Source organism: Hippocampus guttulatus, chromosome 12 (genome assembly GCF_054856545.1).
Source record: "Hippocampus guttulatus isolate MCC_2025c chromosome 12, RoL_Hgut_1.0, whole genome shotgun sequence".
In the NCBI taxonomy this organism is placed as follows: Eukaryota; Metazoa; Chordata; class Actinopteri; order Syngnathiformes; family Syngnathidae; genus Hippocampus; species Hippocampus guttulatus.
This window is the reverse complement of record NC_141272.1, coordinates 12,416,766-12,432,872: the sequence shown is the minus strand read 5'-3', so window position 1 is coordinate 12,432,872 and position 16,107 is coordinate 12,416,766. Positions and strand designations below refer to the sequence as shown.

The following is a 16,107-nucleotide window of genomic DNA, read 5'->3' as shown; positions in this document are numbered from 1 at the left end:
GCTTCTGAGTCAGAGTTGCATTACGCACATTTACCCCACTGTTACATCACAGTGGAGCACAATTCGAGTGTACTTGATTGTTTAATTTCACATGTGATGGCTGGCCAGGCACTCCAGAGATCCAACTATTTGTCGACAAGGAATCAGAACAAATTTTACCCCCAAAATATCTCCCCTTGGCAACTACATTTTTAAAGTGTGAGCGTGATGTGTAGTTCAAGTAGAGCTACACAATAAAAAAATGAAGAAATGGTGAATTTGGCACTGAAAAACAATTCCTCTGGCCTCTTTCCCTCTGTCTCATCAAGGGACATCTCCATCCCACTCACAACCTCACAGAATCATCAGAAAGAAACCAGCATATGTTGCAATAGGTAGACTATAGCTCAACTGCTTTATTCGATACATTGCTAAATATTTATGCAAAAAAAAAACATTTTTCACCAAAGGCTTTTTTATTTATTCAGTGGGCCCACAGATCATTTGTATGCATGGCCGGTCGCCCCGAGGCAAACAAAACAAGGTATGCATACTTGGCATCATCAGTGAGCAAAGGGGAAAAAAATACACATCCTCATTCTTCACAATCTTCACGATTTAAAAGCTCTCGTTAGTTTTCTTCCACTTCTTGCGACGCTCTCTCATTTAGATTCAGCTCTTGACATTTTCTCTCTGACTGAATAGTCGGGGTAGGGAAATCGGGAGTTCGAAATAACACCACGGACATATTAACTTGCTCTTGGCAAACACTAATTTGTTTTTCCAGAGCACAAAGCAATATAATGGATGTCCTCAAATAGCGGCTTCGACTATCTTAACTGCCATGCCTCCAATTAATCATCGGGTGCGTAAATAGTAATAGTAGTAAATAAAGAGACACCTTGTTTTTTTGAGTTCCCTAGGTGGCTGCGGTTACTTTTATTCATTGACTGCTACCAGCATGTGTTCTTTTGAGGTCTTTACTGCAACACAGATCTTCAGTCGGAGCATCTGTAAAGCTGATGCTTGCAGTGGGATTGCCATGACACTGCATTGGGTTTTGCGTGAAAGGATCTCGTGCAGCAATTAGCAGGAACACAGCAAGGTGGAGGAGCATGAGGAGGAGGTGAATGTTGGTGCAAGGTTTTCATCATATGGCACGAATGACTCAGTCACAACTTCCATCTCTCCTCCTCATGTTTTTACACATGCGCTTCATGACACCATTAGGATGTAAAGTGTCAGCGAGATAAAAAGCAACCGGTGCTTCATTTCTTGTAAATCTGCCATATTCCAGCTGAATTCAACAAAGAAAGTCTTGAGAGCTGTCCAATGGATGCAACTGAGAATAAGCAGCATCAAAAATTGAAAATTATGAGGAACATAATAGTGCCAACTTTATTTTTGACAGCGTTGCCACAGTTACCTTGAAAGATTAAATGAGTTACTTCAAAAATTAAGTACTTTAATGACATAATCTTGATTTCAAAGCTAATTTATTTTACTTATGACTTGAAAGAGACTCAGATTACAAGTTACTTTAAGAGTTACATTCAGCAGATATAGACAACCGGGGGTGTGGTGACCATCTGGAATTTCAGGACATTCGATGAGTCGTTCGTGGAAGATGTGCACGTTTTGGAGAAGCGCGCTACTTAGTCACATGTTACTGTAAAATACGTTACTTCATAATGTGTTGCGGACATCACAGCTTTTGGACTAGTATGAACACAATTGTGGAAACATGACAGAAAATTTGTTTTGGCCTTTGGGTTTTAAAGTGGACATGCTTTATCAATGAAAATTGAAGTTGAAATCTGGGTAAAGTGTCATTTACATATTTATCCTTGGTGTGTTTTGACAAAAACTTGTCACAGACATGCAATTAAGACATCTGGAAACAAACACATCCTGAATCCTTTGCTCCTGGTTGCATCCCTTAATCCAACTCCTATTGTATGTAGTTATTGTTGTCGTATACTGTCCCGTTGTTATCCTGTTATACCATTGTTTTTGCTGTTATCTCTTTTTTCTATGTCTGTCAATCTCTTCTCAAACCTTGTTCTTTCCAATTACATTCCCAATAAATTGACATATCTTTTCACATAACAGCAGACAAACACGCCTGTTACGCAGAATAAACGGTTACGGCATCGATGTAAAGAGCTCCACTACAGCGCATATTAATAAGTAGCCAAACAGTACACATACAAAAAGGGGGGGGGGCACTTGAGAACTTTTTGAAATTGTGGGGGTGAAATGCATAGTGTAGTGCTTTGAATAGAAAAAGCAAGCCATGTATAAGCAGTATGATAAGTCAATATGTTGCAAGTAGTTGCTTTTTATTCATTTTGTCAGATGAATATTAGTTCTGTTTAAATTAGTTATTTTTGTTAGGTATTAGTCAATCTATCTATCGATCTATCGATCAAGCGATCTATCTTTCCGCCCTCCCACCCTTGCCCGCTTTAACCAATCACAGACCCTGACGTCATTTTCATTTCCAAACGACACCGAACAGTGACGTCAATATGTGCGACACACCAGATAGAACCAAGCGCGTTAATAACTAACGGCTGGTTTATTGCGTTATTTCCAATCGACATATTAGGAAGATTAGACACGTGTTTCGTAAACGTCAATGTTAGTGTTGTTTCATTTTGAGTGTTAGCTTCCGTTCGTGCCGTTGCACCGCATAGTCCCAAGCTAATGCTAATGCTGCTTGCACACAGTGGTGTTGACAAGTTCTGTTATTTTGTGTTTCTAGCGGCGGTATGAGTTCTAAATACGGAGGCGGTGGTCGAGGCAGAAGAGGAGGTAGTAGTAGTAGGGGGAGCAGTAGAGGCTACCGTGATGGCAGCAGAGAAAGAGCCGGCCGGGGAGGTGGGAATGGTGGCAGCTTCGACCTGGACAACGCCAGTGGTCGCCATCCTTCACATTTGAAGGGCCGAGAGATTGGCTTGTGGTATGCAAAATTCGGAGCCGTGAGAAAGAAACAGGCAGACCGACGATCGGTATGTATGTTTTTTTTCCCTTCTCAGTGTAGGGTCTGTTTGTCTGGATTTGCTCGGACCATACATACTGTGCTCGGATGACGTGTAGAACTTGTGACTTTGCTCTCACACGCATTTACCGCATTAATGCTCCGTTTTTGCCTGCATGTGTGCAGAGGGCAGTGGTCCAGATGGATGAGGCCAGAGAGCAGCACATTATCAAGCTGCTCGACTCTGTCCAGAATGACCAGTCAGCTCTGGAAAGACCAAACAGAGATGTGGGAGGCTCTGCATTGGACGGCTGGCGTGCACCTCCCAGTAAAAGTAGTCACTGGTGAGAAGTTTTAACATGATGGATTTTAGGCAGAGATAGACAGTACAGTACAAACTTGAGGGAATGTGACATTAACTGTCCCCTTGTAAAATCGAATTAAAAAGACTGTGATGAACATGGAAACTAGGCTCTAGATGTCTGGTTAAAAGATGTGATGTTGACACAGGCATGACTGTGACCAATGTGCTATTTGCAGCTACTTTGACGGAGACATGACTGAAGAGGAAAAAGAGAGAATCAAATTTGAGGAGGAGGGGTAAGACATTGACACAACACACAAAAACCGGTACCCACTGCATTTCCTCAGATGGTCTTTTATTTACTCAACTGCAGAGAGTACCAGGTGTTTGTTAGTGTTCTGTCTTCGGGCAGTTGGCGGGGTACACCCTGAACTGGTTGCCAGCTATTTGCAGGGCACACATAAATGAACAACCATTTGCGCTCTCAATCACACCTAGGGACAATTTAGAGTGTTCCATTTGCCTGGCATGCATGTTTTTGGAATGTGGGAGGAAACAGGTGGGCACGGGGAGAAACACGCAAACTCCGCACAGGAAGGCCGGAACTGGATTCAAACCCTGCACTTCTTCACTGTGAGGCAGACGTGCTAACCAGTCATCCACCGTGCAGCCCAGCTACAATGTAAATATAGTTAAAAAAGAATAGGGCAAGATTGCTTCTTGAGAATATTGCATGTTATAAATTAAAACTGACACAATTGGTACTTAAACAAATTTTCTCTGCACGATTTATCATGCCAAAGCCTCCATTGCTGCGGTTCGTGACGGGACTGGGGCAAGCGATGTCGATCATCCATTTTGCAGTACGATTTCAGGATGTCGTACAGAATCTCTCATCCCTAATCCTGTGGGTATCTTGCATTGTCGTAGCCCCCTAGCTTCTGGTTGTCATGATCATGTTGGCACCACGCCCAGATTCGAGGAGAATAGGGTGAGCAGTGCCTTATTTGCATGAGACATGCATCCTCTCAAAATAGGCTGAGTTGAGTGAGGCAAAAAAAATATATATAGAAGGTGCTGTAATTCTTCTTCGTTAGGGTAATTTAATGAAAGAATGTCACAGTAAGGGCAGCATGGTGGGCTAATTAGAATGTCTGCCTCACGGTTCTATAATTCAGGGCTTCTTACAAATTCTTTTCCTACGCTTGCCTTGTCACAGACATTTTATGAGACCTGTGAATATTGTAAATTGGCGGGGGAAAAATAATGCATAATACCGATTTATCTTTGTCGGTGGATGATTAATTGAGGCAATGGTGTGTTTTGGAGCTGTGACTACTATTTATGTACATATGTGGCATTCAAGCACACCGAATGCCAACTGACATTATTTCCTAATTACAAATGATTGATGACTCTGCATGCTATCTCATTTTATTTTCACATTTTGTCCCATTAGTTCAATCTCTCAGGCAGTTGTTAAAGATGAGATCCCTGACACTTGGGATGATGATGATAACGAGGATGCTGATGATGACGTCAATGACCATCGTGATGATGATGATGATGATGATGATGATGATGATGATGTGGAGCAGCAGCAGCAAATGAAGGGGGGTGAAGACAGGGAGAAAGACAAAGATCTAGAGTTCTTACTCCAGAAAATAGCCAGAGACGTTTCGCTGGATGAGTCATTGAAGAGGGATCTGCAAAGTAAAAAAACACACCCAAAGTACAAGGAAATGCTGGTGAGTTTTTGTGAGCATTTGGTGTTCCTCTCCTTGCTATTCAATGCTTAGTAATGTATCTCTGTCCCTTTCCATAGATGTTCAGAGAGAAGCTGCCATCGTATGGAAAGAAAGAGGTTCATTCATTTTGAATGCAGTGGTGTATCGAGTTACAAGTTTAATTTGTGCTTTGACGCTGCTCGACACTCAAATCAACTTTCCCCATTGAAATGAGTGGAAATGCCGTTGGTCTGTTAAAGCCGCCCCCGCTAAAAACACTTCTCAACTATCGCGTATTAACAACAACAATAGAATGTAAAAAATTAAGCAGTTTGTGCGTCATGACTTAATGCTGCAATCCATTTCAGCACAACTCCTTCTGCCAAACACAAAGAATAATACGATCAGAATCGTCATCAACCTGAAAAAATTCCACAAAACCCCGAAAGAATAGTACTTGTACTGCTGCTGTAAGTGACTCGGAAAGATGCTGGATTACATTGTCCTTTTTTGTAGTCAGAGTTGTTATATTAGGTCTATGTGTTGCTCCACCGTTTGTGTTCAGATATGTGTTCGCTCTAAAACCACAATGTTTTGTTTTGGTCTGACAGTAAACGTGAACTAAATGTGGTCTTAAACAGCAGCCTTAATTTTGAAGAATTGTTCATTATTTGCCAGACTGCTGCTGACTGCGAATTGCTTAGTTCTCATGATTGTGCTTGCAAGTCAAAGCGAAATATCTCCCCAAGGACAGCTCGAATCTCCCAAAATTAAGTTGGGTGACTTGTATCTCAAGGCACCACTGGACAAACGTTGATACCGTACTTTCCTGTCTTCTCAATCTGATCACGTGCCATCAGGAGCTGGTCCGGCTGATCAACTCCAACCAAGTGCTGGTGGTGAGCGGCGAAACGGGCTGCGGAAAAACCACCCAGGTGACTCAGTTCATCCTGGATGACCACATCAAGCGCGGCATGGGCTCGATGTGCCGCGTGGTTTGCACGCAGCCTCGTCGCATCAGCGCCATCTCGGTACGCCGTCTCCGCATTGTAGCTCATGTCGTCGCTTCGGCTCGACGTTCTGCTTGATTTGCCCATTTGTGCCTCGCGCAGGTCGCAGAGCGTGTGGCTGCTGAGAGGGCGGAAAAGGTTGGCAGTGGGAATTCGTGTGGTTACCAAATTCGCTTGCAGAGGTAAATTATTCATTCAACATGGCACCCGTTTATCTTTTTTCTTTATTTTTATCGATTGGACAGCTCACAAATGACAAGCAAAAGCATACAGTATGTTTTTGCTGCTGATGTAGTATGTGGTGCATTTGAGATGACCAATACAGAGAATATAAAAAGACGACACATCCCTGTTCAAATGCCTGATTTTATCATGTACAAAATCATACCCTTTGAAACTTACTTGCACTTCACTCCCCCTCTCTTTTGTCTCAAACCATCATTTTTTTCTTTCGGATAATTTTTAAGGGAAGTTTGTGTTTTCTATGTAACACCATTGCTAAAGCTTGACTCTAGGTATGACTATAGACCAGAATTGCTCTGCATTGGTACAAATAACGGTGAATCAATTTGTTAGAAAAAAGTCTGAATATGATCCACTCATGTTTTGGATTTCATTATTTTGGGCAGGTGCCACTAATGCTGTGGCTTATTATTGTAATTGGATCAGTGTACAAAATGAAAGCTCCATAAATTGGAGTTGTGCTAGAGACAGCTGGTGCGTGATGAATGATAGAGGAGATGAAAGCAAGAAAGATAGTAGATAATAATGAACACCACCTGTGAGAATATGAGGAACAAACATCATGGTCTCCTGTCTTGGTCTTTTCTACACATTTAAAGAACAGAGATGGTTTTGCAAAATGCCAAACTTTATTTTCGACTCGGTTGTCTGTAAATTTTATTATAACCTACTTTGGAAAATGCTTATTTCTTTATTTATTTGTGTCTTTCCCCAGCCAGTTACCACGGAGACAAGGTTCGGTCCTGTACTGTACCACGGGCATTATTCTTCAGTGGCTTCGCTCTGACCCGTGAGTGTCCCTCCTTGCAGCATTTCGTTTTCGACTATTTCGGCTGCTCGTTCTTCCCTCTGTGTCACTCGACTTCATTGATTTGTGCTTGCTGTCAGTGCCAGACATATTAGTATGGACCCCACATCCTCTTAGGCAGAGTAAAACACACACAAACACAGTTGAGTCATCCCCGCCCGCTCTTACTCGCATCACAAGTAACCTCGCTCGGGAGCGAGAGTGCCAACTTTTGTTATCTCAACTGCGCTCATCCCAAAGTTGGCACGACTTGACCAGTGTGAGTCATTTTAAGACCACGGGCAGCCTGACAAAAACACTGCAACTATTATTCCTCATGTTTGCACAGCACTGTGCCCAGAGGTTGGTACAGTTCTTTGATACTTTTATACATTTTAAGTTTGGAGAACCCAATAACTTAATTACAGATGAGCACCGATAGTACCAAACAGAGATCGCATCAGTTTGAATCCATCCATCCATCCATCCATTCTCCAATCCGCTTAATCCTCACAAGGGTCGCGGGGGGTGCTGGAGCCTATCCCAGCTGTCTTCGGGCAGTAGGTGGGGCACACCCTGAACCGGTTGTCAGCCAATCGCAGGGCAGACACAGACAAACAACCATCCACGCTCACACTCACACCGAGGGACAATTTAGAGTGTTCAATCAGCCTGCCATGCATGTTTTTGGAATGTGGGAGGAAATTGGAGAAAACCCACGCAGGCCCGGGGGAGAACAAACTCCACCCAGGGAGGCTGGAGCTGGAATTGAACCCGGTACCTCTGCACAATCCTAGAGATACATTTGCACAAGATGCTGGCTCTAACTAGTTAATTATCACGGGGGTATACATTTGAAAGCCTCGCCTTAATCAGAATATTCTTATTTTCTTACCTTCTAAGTTAACGCTGGTCAATGCACACCCAATAGCTGTTGCCATCCGAAACACCATTATCTGTACCGGCAACTTATTAGGTTATTACTTATAAGGCTATTTATATAACACCTTTTAAAAAAAACACATTTACAATGTAAATAATGAAAATGGAAAAAAGTAATCTCGAACAGACCTTCAAATTTCAAGCAAAATGTCTTGGTCAATGTTGATTTCATGTTGGAACTGCATACCATATCATTGTAGCCAATTAGCATGCAAGCTGGCAAATGTGAACACATGAAAGTACCTCATCATTCAAACTGTAGTCGTTACAGCAGCGTGGAAAAAAAATCAAATGAAATGCGTAAAACTTGTGCTTTGTTATTCTTGTCAGGCAGTTATCAAGTATTAGCCACTTGGTTCTTGATGAGATCCACGAGAGAAGCCTGCACTCAGACGTGTTGCTCACCATCGTCAAGGACTTACTCGACGTGCGACACGACCTCAAGGTTGTTCTGATGAGTGCCACGCTCAATGCAGAGAAATTCTCCAAGTACTTTGGTATTTTCCTCCGAAATGACAAGTCTCATCTTCCAGCACTTATGTTTTAAACTTAGTACCTAATTGTGCTCTTTCTGGGTCATGTGCTCTAGACGGTTGCCCCATGATTCACATCCCGGGCTTGACATTCCCAGTGGAGGAGTTCCTCCTCGAGGACGTTGTGGAGATGACCAGGTAGAATATGTTATTTACGCGTAGCCGTTAGACGTAACCGTTGAACCTGTATGTCATTTTTTTTCCCCACCAGGTATCGTCCCAAGAACCAGGACCGCCGACCCGCCTGGAAAAGAGGCTTCTTGCAGGGGCACCACTCCAGACCCGAGAAGGAGGAGAAGGAGGCTGAATATAAGGAGAGCTGGCCTTGTTATGCTCGCACACTCCAGGCCAAGTGGGTTGGAGAACGCTAAATTTGAATGAGTAGCTTTGCTTCACTTGTTGTTTGTAGATTTGAAGGTTAAGTTAACCCTCACATATTTGCTATCCACGAATTTACCTGGTCGTTTTTTTTTTTTTTGGTTTGTTTATTTACTTGGAATCTATTCTCAGCAACTTGCTCATTTTTATCACGGGCCAAGTCATAATTCTGGTTTCTCTTGAAGGACCCTCATGACAGTGAACCCATGTAGATGTATGATTACATATTATTCCATAGACTCAACAAATTGATGGATACCTCATTTTTAAAATCGGAATCCAGGAAAATGTTGTTTGTTCAACTACAATTCTATTTATTTAAAAAGTCCCATTCATTTAAAAGTGTGCCTGGAAACAAATTTTTTGCAATTTTGTATTTAAGCAAGCAACATGAAGTCCATCCATCCATTTTCTGAACCACTTTAGGTTCAGGTTGTGTACACCCTCGGTTGCCAGCCAATCGCAGGGCACACAGAGACAAACAACCATCCGCGCTCACACTCACACCTAGGGACAATTTAGAGTGTTCAATCAGCCTGCCATGCATGTTTTTGGAATGTGGGAGGAAACCAGAATACCCAGAGAAAACCCACGCAGGCCCGGGGAGAACATGCAAACTCCACACAGGGAGGCCAGAGCTGGAATTGAACCCGGTACCTCTGCACTGTGAGGTCGATGCACTAACCACTAGTCCACCGGGCCGCCCAACATGAAGTTGAGGTGCAGAATTTGCCTAAAATTATGTGGCATGCCACATTTTAGCCTTGAGTTTGACACCTGTGCTTTATGGATTCAAGGGAGTATGTTGAAGTGATACATCTCAATTATGAGCTTAACGTCTTTACATATAGGGGAGGAGCCAAATGAAGTTTGGGTTATTAGTGGAAATTACGGATGCTCATTGCTGCATGGACATGTGCCAAACACCTGTCCATCATGTTTGGGTGGTCACGCTGATGTCTAGTAATATGACATGCATCTCATTGGTTTTCCCCTAGATACTCTGAGAGCACCATCGCCGCTCTTGAGATGCTGGATGGCGATGACAAGATTGACTTGGACCTCATCTTGGCACTTATCCGCCATATTGTGCTCAACGATGAGGTAATTTTGCCTTGATACACTTCAGAAGGTACACTTGTGCGCATAATCAGGTCGTGCATAAGCAAATCCAATCTCAGCGTAATTATCCTTGCTGAACGTATGTGTGGAGATCGGGCAGATGGGAGCAACAGCACGGGCAGCATCCAAGCACACAGTGACATAAGATCAGAGAAAATGTCACGACAACTGGGCAGGCGATCAGCGCTAATGAGCGATTGCACAGATGCTCTCCCAGTGCATGTTCATCGCACGTTATTTTTGTCTCTTTCCAGCTCTGCATCCAACATCCTTTGTTACTGTTGCCATGCGTATTATTTGGCAGTGGGTGCAAAGACTTTAGTTCTGTTGTTTTAGATAAACTATAAATGCACAGACAAACTGCTAGGCAACCTGGCTGATGTTATGCACACTCTATCACAATCAACTGAAACAAGGAAGCTGATTATAATGGATGTACAAACATTTGTAACATCCAGTGGAGTAATGTAGGTATATATTATAAACGGACAGAGGAAAAGGTCAAAACCATCAGGTTTGTAATATTGAAAGAAATATAAAAGAAGAAGAGGAGAACCAAGAACTTATTATCATAAGCGATTGGAAAGCCCGCGGAATATAGTGGGGTTGTTTTGACGGCAGGACTATGAAGCACAAGTGAGTAACACAGAGAGACGGAGTCATAAGAATGTCCCATAAGAAGCCGTCGTGTCCGTCAGTCTGAGCAACCGATTGACGACGGCGTATGTCAGCTGGCCGAAAATGAATACGACTGATCGGCCATGACAGGGTGGTTAATAGACTCAGCGGCCAACTGCCCTGTGTGAGTGGTTAATTATGACTGCAGCGATCCACAATAAGACACTCGGGCAGCCGTTAACGGACAGTTGGGGGGGAAATAGTAAGTCAACATGACAGACATTGCCGTTCTAATTCCTCCGCGTGTTAATAAAAGAATCTGGAGACTAATGCAAATAATGAGCTGTAATTTAAACACAGCGATGCTCGCGGACAAGAATCAGCTCTTCGTGTCTGCTCCTGTTGAGAAGATGAATTGCATAGTTATTTTCCAACCAATTTAATTTCATCCCCGGCTGTATTTTTTTCTCATATCTAAAAGCGGTGCTTTGAAATGATGAAAAGCCATCAATAACAAAATAAAAATAGACTGGCGCAAGTTGTCTCCCAACACGCCGTTGCAATAAATTTGGCAGCAAATGCCAACCTGTGCGATAAAGTGTGCTAGATAAGAAGCTGGGAGGAAATAAGTGTTTTTGACAAAGACCAAGCCAAACTAGAATATGAGAGTTTCTTCATTTCATCTTAGTTTGGATACTCCTATGTGACGCATCATTGTTCTGTCCAATAGGAAGGAGCCATCTTGGTCTTCCTGCCAGGCTGGGACAACATCAGCGGCCTAAATGACTTGCTGATGGCACAACAGATGTTCAGATCCGGTAGATGCATGCACACATGAAACACATACATGTTTTCAAAGTGATTTATATGTCACGTGACATCATCATAACAGCAACTACATGCCATAATTGGAACATCCTCAAAAAGCTATAAAGATGTGCTTTTCATTTCTGGTATTACGATGGCAACCATGAATAATTTACTTTAGTTGTCAATATTATTATTGGACCAGCCAGAACACGCTCATGTACAACTCACGGCCACCAGTGTTGGTGCTAAAGTCTGTTCTTGCGCACCAAAATGATATCATCAAATGTATTTTCAAAAATTTGCATTGTTACTCAAAAGGTAGCTATCCTTCGCCACTGTAGGGGGAGCATTTCAGCAAAAACAAACCCAAACTGTTTTTCCTTATTCCAACTTTAAGAATAAAGATTTTTATCAAATGTGTATTTTAGTTTTTTTTTTTTACCCACACCTTAGCCTCTGACGAACGCAATAAACTGAATAAGTGATGCTGAGATTGAACACAACATTTACTCTGTATGGTTCAAGCATCAAAGTTTCAATCAATGATCCAAAAATCGCTTGTCTTCAGTTCCTTTGATTCTGCTTACTTATCAAAATGGTGCCCCAGCGACGTGGTGGTTAAATACTTGGGCCGCTTTTTTTGTGGAGTACTTGATGCGGCCCGGACACACGCAGCCTTGATCTCCAATTGATTTTGAGACCCCTGCTCTATCATGCTGCAGCAGCTCAACACAGCAGGAACTTGTATTCTGCCAGCATCAACGCTGTCTTGTTTGTGCTTCCTGTTGTTATAGATCGTTTTATCATCATTCCGCTGCACTCACTCATGCCAACGGTGAATCAGACGCTGGTCAGTATTTGCCGCCTCCATCTCTCTTCTGACCCGTCAAGCGAACGTCCATTTTGTTTTCTCCTTAATTTTGCCGCAATCCAATCTCAAACGTATCCTCCGCCCCTCCCAGGTGTTCAAACGTCCACCACCTGGTGTGCGGAAGATTGTGATCGCTACCAATATAGCGGAGACGAGGTAAGTGTAAACTAGCTTGCCAGGACAAAAGTTTATTTTTGCTCGAGGCTTTTTCCAGCTTCACTTGTGTGTCTGCAAAGCAGCGGTTAATGATTCAGAAATGTGATAGTGGCTTGAACGGGGCTGGCTCACTGGGGATTTATTAATGTGCTCACTCACAAATTAAAGAAGCTGTCCGTGCTCTCTATTGCTTCTCTAAAAATAGATACTAAATTCCCCCCCAGAGGGCAGCATGATTCTGAGTCAAAACTTCACATTTTCGAACCGCTTGCTTTGAAATGGTTTTCCGGCTGATTTCATCCCAATCTCATTTTCACTCCCCGCGCCTCGCCTCTTCTCATCTCTTTCAGCATCACCATTGATGATGTGGTTTTTGTGATCGATGGAGGCAAGATCAAGGAAACCAATTTCGACACCAACAACAACATCAGCACCATGACTGCCGAGTGGGTGAGCCTGGCCAACGCCAAGCAGAGGAAAGGACGTGCTGGCAGGTGCGTATGTATTTGCCTTTGTTTACTCACCGGGGCCATTTTATGGATGTTAGGGCCACTGTGATTACATGCCATGCCAATTTTCTTTGATCATTTCCGTACGTGGTCCAAAAGTCCCAGAATGTTACTAGCTTCTGTTGGCTCTTTCCAACATCAGAGTGTAACTAGGCCTAATTAGCACAAGTTGCTTGCTGAATGCAGTTTCATGTCATTGATTCTCATTTGAGCTTTTTTTTTCTTCCCTGTCATAACTTTTATTTTCCCTCTCGTCATCATTCATATGCATAGAGTGTGCCCGGGGAAGTGCTATCATCTGTACAACGGTCTCCGAGCCAGCCTTCTGGATGCCTACCAATTACCAGAAATTATGAGGACTCCGTTGGAGGAGCTGTGCCTGCAGATCAAGGTCTGTTTGCTCGTAACGTGCGGTCCAATCATAGGCGGACAGCTCAAAAGCACACATCTTCTGGGACGCGCCGAGTTGTTGGAAAGGCACATTTTTCAGCAGTGTGACACATTGAGGCATGTCCATAGTACTGTATTGGCCCGAATATAAGACGGTGTTTTTTTGCATTGAAATCAGACTGAAAAAGTGGGGGTCGTCTTATATTCGGGGTCTAGACATTATACCCATTTACGACGCTAGATGGCGCCAGATATCATTGAAGCAAATGCTGAACTTGACTCCCCAGGCCAAAGTGAATCCCTGTCACGAAGAATAAAAATAGCGGTAGCACGAAGAAGAAAACTAAAAAATAGCGGTAAGAAAGACCACAACTTAGCTGCATTTTAAGTCTTTCGCCTGTTTCAAGCCACCTGTTGAAGTGATAATTTTCTGACTTCTTTCTGGGGCTCTGGTTTTGTATGGATATCAATGAAGGTCGAGCGGCCGAGTTGCTCTGCCTGTGCGTGTTGTTTCAGGAGCCACTTTCGCACTGCCTGTAAAAGCTGGAATATTCCTGTGTTGCTGTAAAATTCTGAATTTTCACTTCTCTTTTGCTACTTTTCAATAGCAATGGCACTGATGGTAATAGGGGTACAAAGACATGCAAACATTACACACGCTGAATGCGGGCACTAAGTCATCCCACAACCTCAAAATCTCATCCACACTGGTTGTGAATTTTGGCATTTTTCCAGCTTTTTCCCCATGCCGCTGTATTCACGGCACCAATGTGGAGTGGGGTGATACAAGGGAGGTAACAATAATGCCACTACAGTATTGCAATACTAAAATTGCGACTGTATCATCGTAGTCATTTCCAGATATTGAAAGCAGCACACCTGTTAAAAATGCTCCATTTGTTTTCTATTTGTGTAGTTCCATTGCGCTCTAGTGGTTTTAGTTTATTGGTGCACTTGAACTTGAATCTGATGGTCTGATTAATGCTCACATGGACAAAATTATGTTATAACCGGACATATATGCAGCGGTTGTCACTCTCATAAATCAGTTATACCAGCAAATATTTGTCAACATCTCCATTAAAAAAAAAAAAACAACCAACCAAAAAAAATGAAATTATTACATTTTGCCTGCTTCAGCCGAACTGCATTGTGAACTGCACAGACCATGATACATGGTAATAATATGACTGACTAAGCCTATTTCTTCGTCACTGCTGTTAGGTGTTTTTTTTTTTGGGTCTCCAACCTGCGCACAGTATCGTACTAATAATAGTATTGTGACATTCATGTTGTGATAATATTGTATCACGATATTTAATGTTGCATTCCTTGTTGATACAGTCGATTCAATGACGTTGAATTTTTGTGGCTTTTCCATAAAGAACTTTTTGTCAGGCATTGGCTGAATCGACCTTCCAGTTTTTGGAGAGCCTGTTAATGTTTTTTTTATTTTAATTTTTTTTTTTCCTGCGGAGATTTTTCTTTTATCTAAATAACTGCACTTAGCACAAAGAACTTACTGTTCACACGGCGCCCTCTGGAGGAGGCGAAGCCATCGCCTCTTCAGCAATGGATTGCCATTTATTTCTGCCATCCTCTGTTTAAACCCTCCCAATCCACTCACTCTCTGCCTCAGTGCATACTAATGGAACATAAAGGCAAAGGTCACTCCCGTCGAGTGTTTGCACCGGCGGCTTTATTGAGTGTGTTTTCAACGTTGCTCCAGAGGTTCAGCTTTGAGGCATTTGAATACATTTTCACAGCGAAGCCAGCCGGTGAGAGGTGGACTTAATTCATCTGTTTGCTCGCTGAGCAGGTGAACTATAACCACCGTTCTTCTATTTGTGTCTGTCAGATGTATTGGTGTGTGATGGGTTTTGTACTCTCTGTTTAGATATTAAAGCTCGGAGGCATCGCTCACTTCCTGCAGAAAGCTTTGGACCCTCCCACTGAAAAGGCGGTGAATCTGGCCATAAAGAACCTCAAAGACCTGGTAAGAAAGAGCCACGTGTGAGCGAATGGGTAATCTTTAATACATAGACCAAAAGTTATGTCTTCGGTGTCGAAGTTTACCGTCTTTTGAGCAGGAACTATTGCAGCTTGAAATGACGTTATGCTTTCTAGAAAGAAAAAAAAAATGGGAATGAGGTTGTAGCTAAAAACACTTTTTGGGTAAAAATACGTATATTCAAGAACCTCTGCAAGTAAGACCAATTTAAGTATTGTGAGATATTCCAATTTGAGTGTGTCCTATTTATTTTTGCAGTAAATGAACACATTTCTTTTAGTCTTTGCGTTTTATGGCTTTTATGAACCCTTGCTGTTTTTCCTCTGGGACACAGCACTAACTCTGCCCCTGGTCGTCATGGCAACTAAAGCAGTACTCAGCAGTAAGATGTGGGTGGGGAACTGTTTTGAATGTAGAGAAAAAAATGCATATGCCTCCTTTGAAAAAGGTATACAAGCGCTTTATAAAACCTATGAGCACCTCGCCGAAGTCGAATCTCCGTGTGTGTCAGAACGCCTTGGACCATTCTGAGAACCTGACGGCGCTGGGTTTCCACCTGGCTCGCCTCCCCGTGGAACCTCACATCGGAAAGCTCATCCTGTTCGGAGCGCTGCTTGGCTGCCTCGACCCCGTACTTACCATCGCCGCCTCCCTCAGCTTCAAAGACCCTTTCTTCATACCCCTGGTCGGTCTCCAACCGTCACATGAAAGCGGCAGCAGCAGAAACAATACAG

The 16,107-nt window shown here is 42.9% G+C and overlaps 1 protein-coding gene across 2 annotated transcripts in view; it reads left to right on the top strand.

Annotated features, from left to right (window-relative positions):
• Positions 1-2,498: 2,498 nt before the first annotated feature.
• The window catches only part of dhx36 (DEAH (Asp-Glu-Ala-His) box polypeptide 36), a 25,558-nt gene continuing 11,949 nt past the window's right edge, over positions 2,499-16,107 (top strand). For both annotated transcript variants that reach the window (XM_086125552.1, XM_086125551.1), the window contains exons 1-19: positions 2,499-2,993; positions 3,149-3,306; positions 3,503-3,562; positions 4,726-5,014; positions 5,092-5,130; positions 5,854-6,024; positions 6,106-6,185; positions 6,962-7,036; positions 8,306-8,472; positions 8,565-8,646; positions 8,720-8,860; positions 9,885-9,990; positions 11,357-11,444; positions 12,231-12,286; positions 12,399-12,463; positions 12,814-12,957; positions 13,246-13,363; positions 15,260-15,358; positions 15,885-16,058. In XM_086125552.1, coding sequence (XP_085981678.1) covers positions 2,754-2,993; positions 3,149-3,306; positions 3,503-3,562; positions 4,726-5,014; positions 5,092-5,130; positions 5,854-6,024; positions 6,106-6,185; positions 6,962-7,036; positions 8,306-8,472; positions 8,565-8,646; positions 8,720-8,860; positions 9,885-9,990; positions 11,357-11,444; positions 12,231-12,286; positions 12,399-12,463; positions 12,814-12,957; positions 13,246-13,363; positions 15,260-15,358; positions 15,885-16,058 — 2,352 coding nt within the window. In that variant the 5' untranslated portion in view covers positions 2,499-2,753. The remainder of the gene's footprint in view (positions 2,994-3,148; positions 3,307-3,502; positions 3,563-4,725; positions 5,015-5,091; positions 5,131-5,853; positions 6,025-6,105; positions 6,186-6,961; positions 7,037-8,305; positions 8,473-8,564; positions 8,647-8,719; positions 8,861-9,884; positions 9,991-11,356; positions 11,445-12,230; positions 12,287-12,398; positions 12,464-12,813; positions 12,958-13,245; positions 13,364-15,259; positions 15,359-15,884; positions 16,059-16,107) is intronic.